General features: G+C 41.4%; 1 protein-coding gene across 1 annotated transcript in view; it reads left to right on the top strand.

The window, feature by feature from the left end:
• The window catches only part of PPIL4 (peptidylprolyl isomerase like 4), a 37,175-nt gene extending 20,742 nt beyond the window's left edge, over window positions 1-16,433 (top strand). Inside the window, exons 8-13 of the mRNA XM_056566767.1 lie at window positions 3,231-3,355; window positions 6,515-6,581; window positions 6,657-6,768; window positions 8,992-9,088; window positions 14,337-14,472; window positions 16,145-16,433. Of these exons, the coding sequence (XP_056422742.1) occupies window positions 3,231-3,355; window positions 6,515-6,581; window positions 6,657-6,768; window positions 8,992-9,088; window positions 14,337-14,472; window positions 16,145-16,366 (759 nt within the window). The 3' untranslated portion in view covers window positions 16,367-16,433. The remainder of the gene's footprint in view (window positions 1-3,230; window positions 3,356-6,514; window positions 6,582-6,656; window positions 6,769-8,991; window positions 9,089-14,336; window positions 14,473-16,144) is intronic.
• Window positions 16,434-18,521: the final 2,088 nt, after the last annotated feature.

Below are 18,521 nucleotides of genomic sequence, written 5' to 3'. Positions count from 1 at the left end.
GCCATACAACGTCATGCTGGTATAAAGATGCATCACAATAATTGAGATGATAATGGGTAAATAGATTTAGATGTGTTTATAGCCACTTATCACCACTTATATTGTTTTGTAAGTTATATTTATGCAGACTTTTGCGTTAAATGGGCACTGTCAGATACAAAAAACGTTTTTATGCTGTACATCTAGGTAAAACATTAATCTTTCTAATATACTTAAGAAAAATTTATTTCCTTTTTATTAAAATCATGGCTTTTAAAATCGTGGCTTTGTCCAAGCTGAAGCAAAGCACAGGCATGGACAAAGTTCAGTAAGTGAGGGTGGGCTAGCACTCCTCTGTGCTCTCTCCTTTCTGATAGCACTTCTCTGTGCTCTCTTCTGTCTGCTAGGACTGCCCTGTGCTCTCTCCTGTCTGAAAGCACTCCTCTGTGCTCTCTCCTGTCTGAAAGCACTCCTCTGTGCTCTCTCCTGTCTGAAAGCACTCCTCTGTGCTCTCTCCTGTCTGAAAGCACTCCTGTGCTCTCTCCTGTCTGAAAGCACTCCTCTGTGCTCTCTCCTGTCTGAAAGCACTCCTCTGTGCTCTCTCCTGTCTGAAAGCACTCCTCTGTGCTCTCTCCTGTCTGAAAGCACTCCTCTGTGCTCTCTCCTGTCTGAAAGCACTCCTCTGTGCTCTCTCCTGTCTGAAAGCACTCCTCTGTGCTCTTTCCTGTCTGAAAGCACTCCTCTGTGCTCTCTCCTGTCTGAAAGCACTCCTCTGTGCTCTCTCCTGTCTGAAAGCACTCCTCTGTGCTCTCTCCTGTCTGAAAGCACTCCTCTGTGCTCTCTCCTGTCTGAAAGCACTCCTCTGTGCTCTCTCCTGTCTGAAAGCACTCCTCTGTGCTCTCTCCTGTCTGAAAGCACTCCTCTGTGCTCTCTCCTGTCTGTCTGAAAGCACTCCTCTGTGCTCTCTCCTGTCTGTCTGAAAGCACTCCTCTGTGCTCTCTCCTGTCTGTCTGAAAGCACTCCTCTGTGCTCTCTCCTGTCTGTCTGAAGGCACTCCTCTGTGCTCTCTCCTGTCTGTCTGAAGGCACTCCTCTGTGCTCTCTCCTGTCTGTCTGAAGGCACTCCTCTGTGCTCTCTCCTGTCTGTCTGATGGCACTCCTCTGTGCTCTCTCCTGTCTGTCTGATGGCACTCCTCTGTGCTCTCTCCTGTCTGTCTGTTGGCACTCCTCTGTGCTCTCTCCTGTCTGTCTGATGGCACTCCTCTGTGCTCTCTCCTGTCTGTCTGATGGCACTCCTCTGTGCTCTCTCCTGTCTGTCTGATGGCACTCCTCTGTGCTCTCTCCTGTCTGTCTGATGGCACTCCTCTGTGCTCTCTCCTGTCTGTCTGATGGCACTCCTCTGTGCTCTCTCCTGTCTGATAGGAGAGAGCACAGTGGAGTGCCATCAGACAGGAGAGAGCACAGAGGAGTACTATCCCACAGGAGAGAGCACAGAGGAGTACTATCCCACCTTTACTTACTGGATTTTGTCCATGCCTGTGGTTCATGATTTTATAAGCCATGATTTCTATAAAAAGGAAAGTATTATATGAATGTTATTGTAACATTTTCAAGACTAGCCACCCTGGTAATTGACTAATCAACATAGATCAAGTTGCTACAGGATAACTACATAGTGTATCGGCATGGAACGCTCTCTTTTTAATGCCTCTTTACTTTAAAGCACCAAAAATAGACACACAAAACTAAATATGATAAATATAGAAATAATTTTATTAAAACAACATCAAATGGGGAGAAATGGATATACAAAACACTGGTCTGTATACATGCCACTCCACAAAATCGATAAACATAGCATAATGTGAGTTGGGCTTACGCACTGACCTTGCGGAGGCGTAGGAGCAAGGAAGGTACTTCCAATGTCTCTGACTAGTTTTTAATAAGAATTTAATCGTCCGACTAACCTTTTAAGCCTACTATGAGGTGCGTATGCTGTAATAGGGCAGACATGGTTCATATAGTTGTAACAAGTGGTTCTCCTTTGAGAATTGAGACTTATTAGGATATTTTTGTCGGTTTAAAATTTTACTTTAAAAAAATAAATGTAATATTTCTTGCAGTGCATACTTCAGAAGACTTAAAGGTAGGCAGACAATGTTATAGAGCTGCAGGAAATGCTAGCAGAATACTTGGATGTATAGGGAGAGGTATAAGCAGTAGAAAGTGCTCATGTTGCTGTACAGAACACAGGTGAGACCTCACTTGGTGTATTGTGTGCAGTACTGGAGACCGTGGCCCAGATTTAGAAAACTGTACGAGAGAAAAAGTGGAGGGATTTTCCCACAGCAACCAATCACTGTTCAGCTTTCACTTTACCAGAGCTTGTTATCTGCGCTGTGATTGGTTGCTGGGGGAAAATCTCTCCACTTTTTCTAGTTTGATAAATCTAGGCCTGTATCTCCAGAAGGATATAAATATTTCGGAGAGAGTTCAGAGAAGAGCTACTAAACTATTACATGGATGCAGGATAAAACAGGAAAGGTTAAAGGATCACTTGGGAAAAAAGAAGACAGAGGGGATATGATAGAAACTTTTAAATACATAAAGGGAATCAATACAGTAAAAGAGGAGAGCATATTTAAAAGAAGAACAATTACCACAAGAAGACATAGTTTTAAAGTAGAGGGGCAAAGATTTAAAAGTAATATCAGGAAGTATTACTTTAGATAGGCATAGGGCTATACTTCATGTAAGATAGGGCCAGGGACTATTGATAGGATACAGATTATTGGGCAGACTACATGGGCCAAATGATTCTTCATATGTATGATGATTATACTCTGTTCACACTTGTTTTTTTTTCTATTCTGTAGCTTTTACAGAAAAACTGCTAACTTTTTTTATGACAAATGTCATCTCGTCTCTTGAGATGTGGTCTGCTTTTTTAGCCAGTACAAACAAATAAGCATGGATGTCTTAGTTCTGCTTTTGACATTGATACAGCTGCAGCTCCTCATAAGAAGCCTTTACCTTTCATCAGAATGCTTTCTGATTCTGAAGACCTGTCACTAGTGTAAACATATCCTTTTCTTCTCATCTGGCACCCTGATGGGGCTGTTTATGTTATCATTTTGGCCATGTTAAATAGCATAGATGTCAGGATGTGGCCATGTGCAGGCTGGATTTTGTTTGTTTTTATTTAGTCCAAATAATGTATTGAGAGATCAACAAAAATATGATTTCTTTAAGGTTGGTGATATTCCAGATGCAGATATAAAACCTCCTGAAAATGTACTCTTTGTATGTAAATTGAATCCTGTTACAACTGATGAAGATTTGGAGATTATCTTTTCAAGATTTGGAAACATTAAGAGGTATTCTCTAAACATAGATATATTGTCTGTTTATGTGTTGCACAATAGTAAAACATACAGTCATTACATTTTTTTTTAACCTGCATCATTTTGTTAGATTAACCATTGACAGTGGTGCATTTAGTGCTCTCACTGCTGTTATTTAGCCCCTGAAAGTCCCCTCTCTGGTGTGCAGCTATTTCTCATTCTTTCCATAGTACACAACTTATCTGGTCAGTCACAGTTTAGCACATACTTCTCACCATTATACCAAAACCATACATATACAATGGTGAAAGTGCACTGAACAAGTTGGCACAGGGCTGATGAAAAGATGACATGCAGAGGCAAGAGAGGTTATTGGTACACTGGCTTTTCAAGGTGCTTTGTGAGAATAAAGAAAAAGCAGCATCAAAGAAATGAAAGGGGTTATACAAAGCACTTAACTGCTGGAGATGATAAATTATAAAAAAAATAAAGCTTTATGAACATGGGGGAAGATGGGATTTTAAATGATATATTGGAGATTGAAATGTAAACTGCTTAACATATTTATTAATTGCAAATGAGGTGTAACTGAGCAGCACTAAGGAGCCATCTCAGCTAAACCCTTGGTTGGGCATAAGTGTTACTAATTTCTCGAGCGCTTCATCGGGGGACACAGGACCATGAGCTGCTTGCCACTAGGAGGCTGACACTAGGCAAAAAACAAAAGAAAGCCAGCCCCTCCAGGAAGGATATACCCGCCTCCTGGCTCTGAGCAACTCAATTTTAGCTTAGTGTCAGAGGAGGCAGACGCAGGTCTGTAGCTCTCCAGACCTGGTCTTATTTCTTTAGTTTTTTTCCCAGGTTTCAGGTTCTAGTTAGGTATTCGCTCCCTTTTTTGTTTTTTACCCTTGGTTGGGCATAAGTGTTACTAATTTTACAGTTTTGGCATACTATATTAACCAAGGTTATAATTTGCACAAAATAACAAGAATTGCGGATTTTTGCACATATGTACCACAGTGGCTGGCATATGAAATGCAGGCAAACAGTGTATGGGCTTTCCAGCCATCAGGCTGCTTCATCACAGCTGTCAGTAGTGATATTTGTTGTACTGAAGCAGTTGTGGTGGTGTTAAAATTTTAAATTTACACAACACAGTAGAAAGGCATTTTTTTTTAATTCTCTCATCCTTATGTATGCTGTAAAAGCATGTTTATATGACAACCTACACCAGTAGATAAATGTGTTTAGAAGAATTGCAAGAAAAAAAACTTTACCTAACTTTACATGTGAATTTACATAAAACTTGTTCTATTATCAGCTTTTTTACTGTCCTTGCTTGGGATAAGGAAGAGTACTGTTTACAAGCCTCTGTTAGCTGGGTTAAAGGAGTAGTCTACTGCAGACTATTCCCACTCCATTGTGCCGGGGCTGAAAAAAAATTGAAAACAAACTTTCACTTACCTTCCTGTGTTCCCCCGGAGCCCCGCTATAGCTGATCAGTCCTCCGGTCCGGTCTTCATCCGTCTTCCTGTGCACGGATCATCACACGGCGTTCAGCTTATCACAGTCTGGGGCGGGACATTGCTACAGCCAGTGATAGGCTGAGCGCAGTGTGGTGATCCGTGCACAGGAAGGATGAAGACCGGACCGGAGGACTGATCAGCTGTAGCGGCGCTTCAGGGGAAAGCAGGAAGGTGAATGAAAGTTTGTTTTCTACTTTTTTTTCAGCCCCGGCACAATGGAGTGGTAATAGTCTGCAGTAGACTACTCCTTTAAGAAAGGGTGCTTAAAGGGATTCTCCACTCCCAAGCATTCTGAGCATCTGGTTCCGAACGCTGGTGTGGGCTTCAGGGGTCGCCATGCCCCCTTGTGACGTCACGCCCCATCCCCTCAATGTAAGTCTATGGGAGGGGGCATGACGGGCGTCACACCCCCTTCCATAGACTTGAATTGAGGGGCGGGGTGTGACATCACCATGGGGCGTGGTGACCCCCGAAACTAAATGTTCCGAACGCTGGGAAGTGGAATACCTCTTTAAATTGGACAAGCTTTGATCAATCAGGGTCTGAGTGTTCAGACCCGACCATTCTCTAGGAAAAGCTAAGCGCATCTTCTCCTGGTTCTGTGCCACATGACCAAGACATATTTACAATCAAAGTCTATTGATCTGTCTCCATCACCGGCAAAAAGAATGAAGAATGGGGAGAGAAGTGCTCAGTCGCATGCTTTAAAATATATTAAAGGTGACAAGTACACAAATTTATATAGTGACATGCAGCAGACTTTGCTGTGTGCTATAATTCTGTGCCCATGAGAAAGTTGTACACCTTTGCAAAACATTAATCTTTGTAATATGATTCATAAAATTTTTATAAAAGTAATGGCTCTCAACAAAGCCCACTAGGGGGTCCTCATACCATCCAGAACATAATCCTGTCCGGCTGCAGCATCATCTTTGTCGCATCTGAAGCACAGGCTGGGGTAAAGTTCAGTGAAGATGGGACTAGCACTCCACTGCAGCATTAAAACAGAGAGAGGGGGAGGGGGTGTTACAGAGCAGCCTCTAGTGATAGGATAAAAAGACCCAGCACAGCAGACTGGGGAGGAAGTGAATGAATGGTGAGTAAGGGCAGGCATAATTTATTTCTGTGATCTTACAAGTACACTTGAATGTTTTTTGGAAAAAAGAGAGTATTTTTTTGTTTAATTATTATTATTTATTTTTTTACCTGAACCCATGTGTGGGATTAACTTCCATGCTATTGTTTAAAAATTTTAGGTTGATCTTGTCTAGTGGGTGTTTTTCCCCATTTTTTTGCACTCATCCTGGATCAGTGTGTGATTTTGAGATGTGTTGTCTTGTCTATAGAGAATGCATTTCATGTTCTCGACAATGTGCCTCCCTTTTGTATGTTACCAATAAAGATTGTGAACTTTCCAATATAGAATGTGCAGTCAATATTGTATGTGTCTGGTCTTTGTGGCTAATCGGGTTTACTGTACAGACCATCAATCATCAGATTGTTATATACATTTCTACATGTTAGCCTAAAATTTTAGTGGCATGTGCCATCAGGTTATAAATATGTTCCTGGTGTATGTAAATACTAAGAAAACTAAGAAGATGTGGCTATGGGCTACTTTTTGGAAAAAAAATTTTTTTTGTTATTTCTTTTTATCACTATCTAGCTGTGAAATAATACGGGACTGGAAAACAGGAGAATCACTCTGCTACGCATTTATTGAATTTGAAAAGGTAAATATTTAATATTACATAATTCTTTTAACAATGAGGAAATAACCAATAATGTAATCTGTGATTATTTCTCAGGAAGAAGATTGCGAGAAAGCCTATTTTAAGATGGATAATGTACTTATTGATGACAGGCGCATTCATGTCGATTTCAGTCAGTCTGTTGCTAAAGTAAAATGGAAAGGAAAAGGTACTGGACCACGATTAACACAGGTGTTTGTGTTATATTATTTATATATTTTTTGTAATACCGGATTAGGGTGCATTTGCGCTATGATTTGTGCCTTCAAGGGATGGATATGTTAGAAACCCTCCAAAATGTGGTGCCAGCATATCCATGTTCAGGGAGACATGGGGTACAATTCATGGAAATGTCCTGAACTTAGTCATCATTTTCTGAACATATACAAGTTTTTTTGCTCAGACTGTCAGTGAGGGATGCCTCGAGAAGGCCCCTGGGTGCCAATAAAACCAATCAGCACTCCATGATTGCATAGGGAGAGGAGCCAATCAAACTCCAGAAATGACCTATGCACAGATTTTAACCACCTAGATGCCACATTCATAATTGACAGCAACATGTGGGCTTGAATATTGGCAAAACTTGCCAATGGGAGTGGCAGTGCAAATTGTACTGAATGTGGTGCACTATTTGTACTAGGGATGTCCCGATACCATTTTTTTTAAGACCGAGTACGAGCGAGTACCGATACTTTTTCTTAAGTACTTGCCGATTCCAATTACCAACACTTTTTTCAATGTCATGTGACAGGGTATTTTTTTTCCTTAAGGGTACGTTCACAAGGGCGGATCCACAGCTATGTGGTGCCTTTGGATGTGCCTGCTCGGAGCGGCAATATGCCGCTACAAGCAGACACGCTGCGATGTGCAAGCTGCAACGTGCGTGCGCAGTGTACTCGTTCATCACGTCTGCTCTCAGCCTAGCTCATGAAATTTTTTTTGACACTGAAACAAAGTAAATAACACTTAAGCAGAAGACACAGAATTAGGAAGAGTTGTAGATGTAAGTAACCCCAAAAGTTTTATGTAGCAATGAGAAAAAGCTTAAAGGGGTAGTCCGGCTATTAACTAGTCAGGAAGAGGTAAGATTAAAAAAAAACACACTCTTACCTTCCTGCACCACCTCAACAATAAAATGGAGCCCTGTTCACCGCTGTCTTGCACTTCCCAGTTTGGTGATGTGAAGTAATACACCAGCTTATACAATCAGTGGCCATATTAATGTCATGCCCAAGCTGCTGGTTGACTGAACAGGCATGTGATAACATGTCCCCAAATCTCGAAGCGCTAAAACCATTAATGTGGTGCAAAAGAGCTGAAGGTTACAGCGTTGTTTTGTTGTCTTAAACCCTCCCTGCACAGTTATGCACATACACTGTCAATGCGTTTTAATAGTTCACGTGCAGTAGATGTTTCCCAATTACTCTAAACATCTCTCTCACCATGCATGCGTCGTAATTCTCACTGACTGCGCATGCTTGTGATAACTGCACAGGGCTTTCTTCGAGCAGGCGAGCCCTTTGTGTCAATTACAGTGAGAAGCGGACATTACAAATGGTACTGCATGTTTAAAAAACTAAGATGAAATGGTATTCACTATAATGTCCTAAATATAAATAGTTTTGTAATAGAAACATAGAATGTGTCGGCAGATAAGAACCATTTGGCCCATCTAGTCTGCCCAATAATCTGAATCCTATCAATAGTCCCTGGCCCTATCTTATAGGAAGGATATGTATTTGTAGCTAACACTTCTGCAGGAAGGCTATTCCATGCATCCACTACTAGTAGAGTAATACTTCCTGATATTACTTTGCCCCTCAGGGGGCCTCTAATAGATGGATAGAAATGGCTATTATAGCTGAAGTTTCAGCTTTTACATGTAGTTTTGTATTTTTCTTCCACCTCGTTGGTAAAATCTCTTAACCCCTTTATAGACATTGTATGTAAATGTACATCCTGATGCACTGGTACTTTTACATTCTGTACATGGAGGGCGCAAAGGAGCTACGTTTGCTTCATGCACAGCGGAACCCGGCTGCTATGGGTCTGAAGGTGGAAATATAAAGGAGTTATGACTCTTAGAAGGCGAGGAAGAATAAACAAAAATGCAAAAATAAAGTTGACTGTGTCCTCAAGGTCAAAAAGGGCTGTGTCCTTAAGGGGTTAAGGGTATCGTCTCATGAAGACAACCAATGTCTATATACTCTGTTAGGGCATATGGACGTCCTAGCTATAACAGCTGTCCTTATATTTTGGACAGGCTTTTATCTGAATGACCACCATGTACAGTAATACTATATTTTAAACATATCTGCTGTTTTCTGCTGCTGCCCCATACTGAATGTATGTGATCAGTAAGGGGAAAATGTAACTTTGTTTTGATTTTCAGGTGGAAAATATACCAAGGATGATTTTAAGGAATATGAGAAGGATGCAGGAAAATCTTCCAAGATTGCCCTGAAAGACAAAGCTAAACCCAAACAAGAGTATCCTTTTGAAAAACCTAATGTTTTATTTTATATGGGATTTAATCTTTCCATTTAAAGCTGTATTCCTACCTTAGAGTATGCCATATTTGTCTTAGATGTGGATCCCTCCTTTTAGTGATGCCCTCAACCCTCAACTTGCCTAGTGAGGCAGCCACTGAATACAAGTGGATACTAAATGGAGAGATGGATGTGCACAGCTCTGTACATTAACTTCTATGGGAGTCACATAAACAATCAACACACATTTTTTGTATATGCCATAATTGTCAAAGGTGGGAATACCCCTTTAACCTCGTACAAATACAGGACTTACCTGTATGCCCTGGACGCTTGGTTCTTGACACACCAGGATGTACGTCCTGAGTCTTGTCTTGGCTATGAAGTGAGTGCATGAGCTGCACTTGCTTTAAAGACCATGGGTTCTGGCTACTATCAGCAGCCGGGGACCCGTCGGTAAGTTTTCTCAAGTTGTAATATACAGTCACGTAAATGTTGGCACCCCTGAAATTTTTCAAGAAAATGAAGTATTTCTCACAGAAAAGGATTGCAGTAACACGTTTTGCTATACACATGTTTATTCCCTTTGTTTGTATTGGAACTAAACCAAAAAAGGAGGAAAAAAAGCTAATTGGACATAATGTCACACCAAACTCCAAAAATGGTCTGGACAAAATTATTGGCACCCTTTCAAAATTGTGGATAAATAAAATGCTCCTTTTAAACTCACCTTGCTTTTTTATGTCTCTGTGTCAGCAGTGGGGTCCTCCTGGGTCTCCTGCCATAGTGTTTCATTTCATTTAACCCCTTAAGGACCCAGCCAATTTTCACTGTAGGACCCGGCCATTTTTTGCACATCTGACCACTGTCACTTTAAACATTAATAACTCTGGGATGCTTTTACCTTTCATTCTGATTCCGAGAGAGTTTTTTCGTGACATATTCTACTTTATGTTAGTGGTAAAAATTTTGCCGATACTTGCATAATTTCTTGGTGAAAAATTCCCAAATTTGATGAAAAAATTGAAAATGTAGCATTTTTTTTTTTTAACTTTGAAGCTCTCTGCTTATAAGGAAAATGAATATCCCAAATAAATTGTATATTGATTCACATATACAATATGTCTACTTTATGTTTCCATCATAAAGTTGACATGTTTTTACTTTTGGAAGACATCAGAGGGCTTCAAAGTTCAGCAGCAATTTTCCAATTTTTCACAAAATTTTCAAAATCGAAATTTTTCAGGGAACAGTTCTGTTTTGAAGTGGATTTGAAGGGTCTTCTTATTAGAAATGCCCAACAAATGACCCCATTATAAAAACTGCACCCCTCAAAGTATTCAAAATGACATTCAAAAGGTTTAACCCTTTAGGTGTTTCACAGGAATAGCAGCAAATTGAAGGAGAAAATTCAAAATCTTCATTTTTTGCACTGGCATGTTCTTTTACACTAAGTTGTTGAATTTTTACAAGGGGTAAAAGGAGAGAAATCTTCCTAAAATGTGTAACCCAATTTCTCTCGAGTAAGAAAATACCTCATATGTGTATGTCAAGTGTTCGGCGGGCGCAGTAGAGGGCTCAAAAGGGAAGGAGCGACAGTGGGATTTTGGAGAGTGCGTTTTTCTGAAATGGTTTTAGGGGGGCATGTCCCATTTAGGAAGCCACTATGGTTCCAGGACAGCAAAAAAAAAAGACACATGGCATACTATTTTGGAAACTACACCCCTCAAGGCACGTAACAAGGGGTCCAGTGAGCCTTAACACCCCACAGGTGTTTGACGACTTTTCGTTAAATTTGGACGTGAAAATGATTATTTTTTTTTTCACTAAAATTATAGTTTTGCCTCAAATTAAAAATTTTTACTAGGAGTAATAGGACAAAATGCCCCCCAAAACTTGAAACCCCATCTCTTCGGAGTATGGAAATACCCCATGTGTGGACGTCAAGTGCTCTGCTGGCGCACTACAATGCTCAGAAGAGAAGGAGCGCCATTGAGCTTTTGGGAAAAAAGTTGTTTGGAATGGAAGTCAGGGGCCATGTGCGTTTACAAAGCCCCCCATGGTGCCAGAACAGTGGACTCCCCCCACATGTGACCCTATTTTGGAAACTGCACCCTTCACAGAATTTAATAAGGGGTGCAGTGAGTATTTACACCCCACATTTTTCATTTTCACAGACCACTGTTCCAAAAATCTACCAGACACCTGTGGGGCGTAAATGCTCACTGTACCCCTTATTACATTACTTGAGAGGTGGTTTCCAAAATGGGGTTACATATCGGTATTTATTTTTTTGCGTTTGTCAGAACCGCTGTAAAATCGGCCACCCCTGTGCAAATCACCAATTTAGGCCTCAAATGCACATAGTGCACTCTCACTCCTGAGCCTTGTTGTGCGCCCGCAGAGCATTTTACGCCCACATATGGGGTAGTTCCGTACTCAGGAGAAATTGCTTTACAAATTTTGGGGGTCTTTTTTTTCCTTTTAACGCTTGTGAAAATAAAAAGTATGGGGCAACACCAGCATTTTAGTGTAAATTTTTTTATTTTTTTACACTAACAGGGTGGTGCAGCCCCCAACTTTTCCTTTTCATAAGGGGTAAAAGGAGAAAAAGCCCCCCAAAAGTTGTAGTGCAATTTCTCCCGAGTACGGAGATACCCCATATGTGGCCCTAAACTGTTTACTTGAAATACGACAGGGCTCCGAAGTGAGAGAGCTCCATGCGCATTTGAGGACTAAATTAGGGATCACATAGGGGTATTCTACGCCAGTGATTCCCGAACAGGGTGCCTCCAGCTGTTGCAAAATTCCCAGCATGCCTGGACAGTCAGTGGCTGTCCGGAAATGCTGGGAGTTGTTGTTTTGCAACAGCTGGAGGCTCCGTTTTGGAAACACTGTCTTACAATACATTTTTCATTTTTATTGGGGGGGGGGGGACAGTGTAAGGGGTGTAATATGTTGTGTTTTACTCTTTATTATGTGTTAGTGTAGTGTTTTTAGGGTACATTCGCACTGGCGTGTTACGGTGAGTTTCCCGCTAGGAGTTTGCGCTGCGGTGAAAAATTTTCCGCAGCCCAAACCTGAAGCAGGAAACTTACTGTAAACCTGCCCGTGTGAATGTACCCTGTACGTTCACATGGGGGGGGGGGGGGGGCAAACCTCCAGCTGTTTCAAAACTACAACTCCCAGCATGTACTGACAGACCGTGCATGCTGGGAGTTGTACTTTTGCAACAGCTGGAGGCACCCTGGGTGGAAAACATTCAGTTAGGTTCTGTTACCTAACTCAGTATTTTCCAACCAGTCTGCCTCCAGCTGTTGCAAAACTACAACTCCCAGCATTCACTGATCGCCGAAGGGCATGCTGGGAGATGTAGTTATGCAATAGCTGGAGGTACGCAACTACAACTCCCAGCATGCCGAGACAGCTGTTTGCTGTCTGTGCATGCTGGGATTTGCAGTTTTTCAACATCTGAAGGGCTACAGTTTTAGAGAACACTGCAAGGTGATCTCCAAACTGTGGTCCTCCAGCTGTTGCAAAACTACAAATCCCAGCTTACCCAGACAGCAAACAGTTGTTTGGGCATGCTAGGAGTTGTAGTTTTGCAAGATCTGGATGGCTACAGTTTAGGGACCATTATATATTGGTCTCAAACTGTAGCCCTCCAGCTGTTGCAAAACTACATATTCCAGCATGCCCAAACAGCTGTCTGGGCATGCTGGGAGTTGTAGGGCTACAGTTAGAGACCACTGTATAATGGTCTCAAACTGTACCCTCCAGATGTTTCTAGGCAACTCACCGGCTTTTGTCGGATCCAGCCGCACGTCATCGCCGCCCGCCGATCTCCGTCGCCCGCAGCTTCCGTCGCCCGCCCGGATCGGTAAGTGGATCTTCGGCGCCGGTCTCCTTTCGTTCCCCGTTCTGCCCCGCCTATTGTGGGTGGGCAGGACGGGGAAAACGAAAGTTAACCCCCCCGCCCCCGATCTGCTATTGGTGGTCGTGTATAGACCACCGATAGGAGGGGTGGCACCCCTGCCACCTCACTCCTATGCCTTCAAGGGGGATCATGGGTGTCTTAGATCCCCCTTATATTCTGGGTCACTATAGACCCGTAATGACCCATAATCGCAAAAATCGCAAGTGTGAACTCACTTGCGATTTGCTGCGATCGCCGACATGGGGGGGGTCTGATGACCCCCCTGGGCGTTTGCACGGGGTGCCTGCTGAATGATTTCAGTAGGCATCTCGGTCCGATCCCCGCCAGGTGCGGGGCAGGGGTCAGAATTCTCCATGACGTACGCGTACGTCATGGGTCCTTAAGTACCAGGTTGTCATGACGTACGCGTACGTCAAGGGTCCTTAAGGGGTTAAATGACGATGGATAGTTTGCGCTGACACTGATGTTCCCTGAGCCTGCAGGACAGCTTGAATATCTTTGGAACTTGTTTTGGGGCTGCTTATCCACCATCCGGACTATCCTGCATTGACACCTTTCATCAATTTTTCTCTTCCGTCCATGCCCAGGGAAATTAGCTACAGTGCCATGGGTTGCAAACTTCTTGATAATTTTGCACACTGTGGACAAAGGCAAATCTGAGATTTGAGATTGTTGATATTTTTCCATAATTTTGGTTCTCAAGTCCTCAGACAGTTCTCTTCTCCTCTTTCTGTTGTCCATGCTTAGTGTGGCACACACAGACAGACACACAATGTAAAGACGAAGTGAACTTCTCTCCTTTTTATCTGCATTCAGCTGTGATTTGTATATTGTCCACACCTGTTACTTGCCCAAGGTGAGTTTAAAGGAGCATCACATGCTTGAAACAATCTTATTTATCCACAATTTTGAAAGGGTGCCAATAATTTTGTCCAGCCCATTTTTGGAGTTTGGTGTGACATTATGTAAAATTTGCTTTTTTTCCTCCCTTTTTTGGTTTAGTTTGAATAAACACAAAAGGAATAAACGTGTATAGGAAAACACGTGTTACTGGAATCCTTCAGTAACATACTTCATTTTCTTAATAAAATTACAGGGGTGCAAACATTTAAGGCCATGACTGTATGTAACTTAAAATATTTGTCCTGGAAGCAATGTACATTATAACTTGAGGGACCACTGTTATAGTTTTAGGTAGTAGTAGATATGCCATTCATAAAAATGTCAGAAAAGCATATTTTTAGATAAAATTTAGCCACAAATTAAATAAACACATAGTTTCCATCTTGAGTCATTTCTTAACTATCCTAGCAGCAAATATGAGCTGGTATTGGATGATGATGTAGAAGACACCAGCAGTGATCAGCGATATCCTTCTAAGCACAAAATAGAAAAGAAACGGCACTGCTCTGATGATGAAGATGACAGAAGAATGAAAAAAACAAAGGTATTGCTGAATATATTCATGTTAAAGGGGTACTCCGGTGCTTAGACATCTTATCCCCTATCCAAAGGATTGCATTGAGGGGCGGAGCGTGACGTCACACGGGGGCGTGACGTCACACGCTGCCGGCTCTGCGGTCGACCATAATCAGACCCGGAGCGAATACACTCCGGGGACTGATTACTAATGGGGTGCTGCGTGCATGATCGCGTGGGACTCCCGCGATCAGGCATCTTATCCCCTATCCTTTGGATAGGGGATAAGATGTGTAAGCACTGGAGTACCCCTTTAAGTGCTCTGGTTCTTTTACTGATTTTCCCTGCATAGCCCCTATTCACCCAATGTGCAGGCAACACAAGCTTCACTGGAAGTGCACAGCAGGTGGTCAGGAGCGTCGCTGTAGAAGAGATTTTAGAGATCAGTGGTGTTCCAGAAGGTTATGACATAACATTAAATCATAGCAATCTCTGGGACGGTACCCAACACGTGACCAAGCCCCATTTTTCTAATTTAAGATATCTCTATGTGGTGATAACTTTGAAATGCTTTTACTGAGCAGAGTGATTTTGAGATTGTTTTTTATAAAAAAAAAAAATTTTTATTCTTCGAGACATATATCTTATATAAGTGGTAAATTTTTGTTTATACGTGCTGCGTTTTTGTGAAAACTCCAAAATGTTGTGAAAAATCTGTTATATTTCCATTTTTATTAATCTGAAATTCTCTACATGGCGTTTATGGAGTTTACTGTGCGGTAAAAGTTATATTTATTTTGCCATGTATGATTATGGCAATACCTAATTTATATTGGTATTTCCTTTTTTTATGTTGCCATGTTCTTTTCTTTTTTTCTTTTTTCTTTTTTTTTGCCCGACTGTGTTGTGTGAGGGCTTATCTTTGCGTGACGGGCTGTACTATTTATTGGTACCATTTTTGCGATACATGCTACCTTCCTCATTTTTATTAAACTTTTTTGAGGCAAGGGGACCAAGGTTTTTTATAATTTTTTTAAATTATTATTCTAATATAGGACTTTATTGCGAAAGGGGCATTTATTGTGTACTACAGCATAATATAACTGTCAGTATATATTGACAGTTTACCTGTGAGACCCACCCCATGGCTGGTCCTCACAGGCTTCCATACTTGGCAGACAAGAGGCCATCATCTGGCCACCAGCTGCCATGGCAATCATTGGGACCAAGCAAATGCATCACAGGGTTGCCAATAGGGGAAAGGGTCACCGATGGGGGAATAGGCCCCCTCCATATTTCAACCACCCCTGATTCTTGTTCAAAGTTGGAATAGGTAGTGAAGTTCTTAACCAATGAACACCATGGCACAGTAAAAATAGTAAGTTATAATTTCGAAAATCCAGAAAATTAATTCTGCCACCCCCCACTCTTGTCTATGCTAAACATGTCTAAGCAGATGTGCTCCGGTCAATTGCAATCACAGCATCTTGACTGTTATGTGCCAGGAGGCAGTCTGCTCTCTGCTTGGATTTCCCATCCTGCCATTGCAATTGAGAAGGAAGCTAGTCACCTAGGCCTGCCACCTTACCTTTTTGGATGTTTGTTTTTATTTAGCTAAACTTAGGTTAAAAAAAAGTGTGCAATTTTAAATTGGATTTCTTTAATAAGTATAACTTCCTGGTCCTCTATTCTGGTAATAGGAATCCCACCATAGAAGACATGAAGATGACTACTGTAGAGAGAAGAGGAAGAGTGAAAAGAAAGATCACAGAAGAAGTCGTAGTCGATCTCGGGAGCGCAGTAGCTACCAAAGCTCCAGAGATAAGTCAAGAGAAGACACAAGGGAAAGAGACAGGGACAGGAGAAGAGAGAGAAGTCCAAAGCAGTATAAAGACAGATCTAAATATCGAGAAAGAGACTAAAAAGCATGGAGAACACGAAATAATTGTGTATTAAAGCTTACAATTTTCACAATAAAATCAACTTTTTTTTTTTATTCTTTAAAGGGGTATTCCAGGCAAAATCTTTTTTTATATATATCAACTGGCTCCGGAAAGTTAAACAGATTTGTAAATTACTTCTATTAAAAAATCTTAATCCTTCCAATAGTTATTAGCTTCTGAAGTTTTCTGTCTAACTTCTCAATGATGATGTCACGTCCCGGGAGCTGTGCATGATGGGAGAATATCCCCATAGGAGCTGGACAGCTCCCGGGACGTGAGTCAGAGAGCAGTTAGACAGAAAACAATAACTCAACTTCAGAAGCTAATAACTATTGGAAGGATTAAGATTTTTTAACAGAAGTAATTTACAAATCTGTAATCTGTTTCCTTTATTAGGGCCTATTTACATCACGCCATACCCACGGTTTCTATAGGCTTCCATTGCCATATGCTACGTTTTTCCATACACCAAAAAAATGGTCTCTTTACCAAGGGTGATGGAAACTAATATATATCATTAATCATGGCTTCTGTTAAATGTATATATTAATCAGAATCCATTAACATGATATGAATAGGGCCTTACAACCCTTATCCAGACTAGAGTTTCACTTCAACCATATGTTGAATATACTGATCATCCCCTTTGAGAAGACCACCCCTCAAGGAGGTTTTACTGTATTTACTCAATTTATCATTGTGGAAAAAATAACTTAGCTTTTTGTAAAAATTTAGGCACCTCTCCAGTGATTACCTTAAGAAAAAAAAATAGGTTTTTGCCCTTAACCCCTTAAGGACGCAGGACGTAAATGTACGTCCTGGTGAGGTGGTACTTAACGCACCAGGACGTACATTTACGTCCTGTGCATAACCGCGGGTATCGGAGCGATGCCCGTGTCATGCGCGGCTGATCCCGGCTGCTGATCACAGCCAGGGACCCGCCGGCAATGGCCGACGCCCGCGATCTCGCGGGCGTCCGCCATTAACCCCTCAGGTGCCGGGATCAATACAGATCCCGGCATCTGCGGCAGTGCGCGATTTGAATGAATGATCGGATCGCCCGCAGCGCTGCTGCGGGGATCCGATCATTCATAACGCCGCATGGAGGTCCCCTCTCCTTCCTCCGTCCGGCTGCCGGTGTCTACTGCTCTGGTCTGTGATCGAGCAGACCAGAGCAGAAGATGACCGATAATACTGATCTGTTCTATGTCCTATACATAGAACAGATCAGTATTAGCAATCATGGTATTGCTATGAATAGTCCACTATGGGGACTATTCAAGTGTAAAAAAAAAATGTAAAAGTGAAAAATCCCCTCCCCCAATAAAAAAGTAAAACGTCCGTTTTTTCCTATTTTACCCCCAAAAAGCGTAAAAAACATTTTTTATAGACATATTTGGTATCACCGCGTGCGTAAATGTCCGAACTATTAAAATAAAATGTTAATGATCCCGTACGGTGAACGGCGTGAACGGAAAAAAAATCCAAAATTCCTACTTTTTTAATAGATTTTATTAAAAAAATTATTAAAAATGTATTAGGTTTTTTATATGCAAATGTGGTGTCAAAAAATAAGTACAGATCATGGCGCAAAAAATTAGCCCCATACCCCCGCTTATACGGAAAAATAAAAAAGTTAGAGGTCATCAAAATAAAGGGATTATAAACGTACTAATTTGGTTAAAAAGTTTGTGATTTTTTTTTAAGCGCAACAATAATATAAAAGTATGTAATAATGGGTATCATTTTAATCGTATTGACCCTCAGAATAAAGAACACACGTCATTTTTACCATAAATTGTACGGCGTGAAAACGAAACCTTCCAAAATTTGCAAAATTGCGTTTTTCGTTTTAATTTCCCCACAAAAATAGTGTTTTTTGGTTGCGCCATACATTTTATGATATAATGAGTGATGTCATTACAAAGGACAACTGGTCACGCAAAAAACAAGCCCTCATACTAGTCTGTGGATGAAAATATAAAAGAGTTATGATTTTTAGAAGGCGAGGAGGAAAAAATGAAAACGTAAAAATTTAATTGTCTGAGTCCTTAAGGCCAAAATGGGCTGAGTCCTTAAGGGGTTAAGGACCAAGCCCATTTTGACCTTAAAGGTGTACTCCGCCCTAGAGATC

The sequence above is a fragment of the Hyla sarda genome, chromosome 3, assembly GCF_029499605.1.
Source record: "Hyla sarda isolate aHylSar1 chromosome 3, aHylSar1.hap1, whole genome shotgun sequence".
Taxonomy (NCBI): domain Eukaryota; kingdom Metazoa; phylum Chordata; class Amphibia; order Anura; family Hylidae; genus Hyla; species Hyla sarda.
Note: the sequence above shows the minus strand (reverse complement) of the source record. Positions and strands in the feature narration are given on the sequence as shown.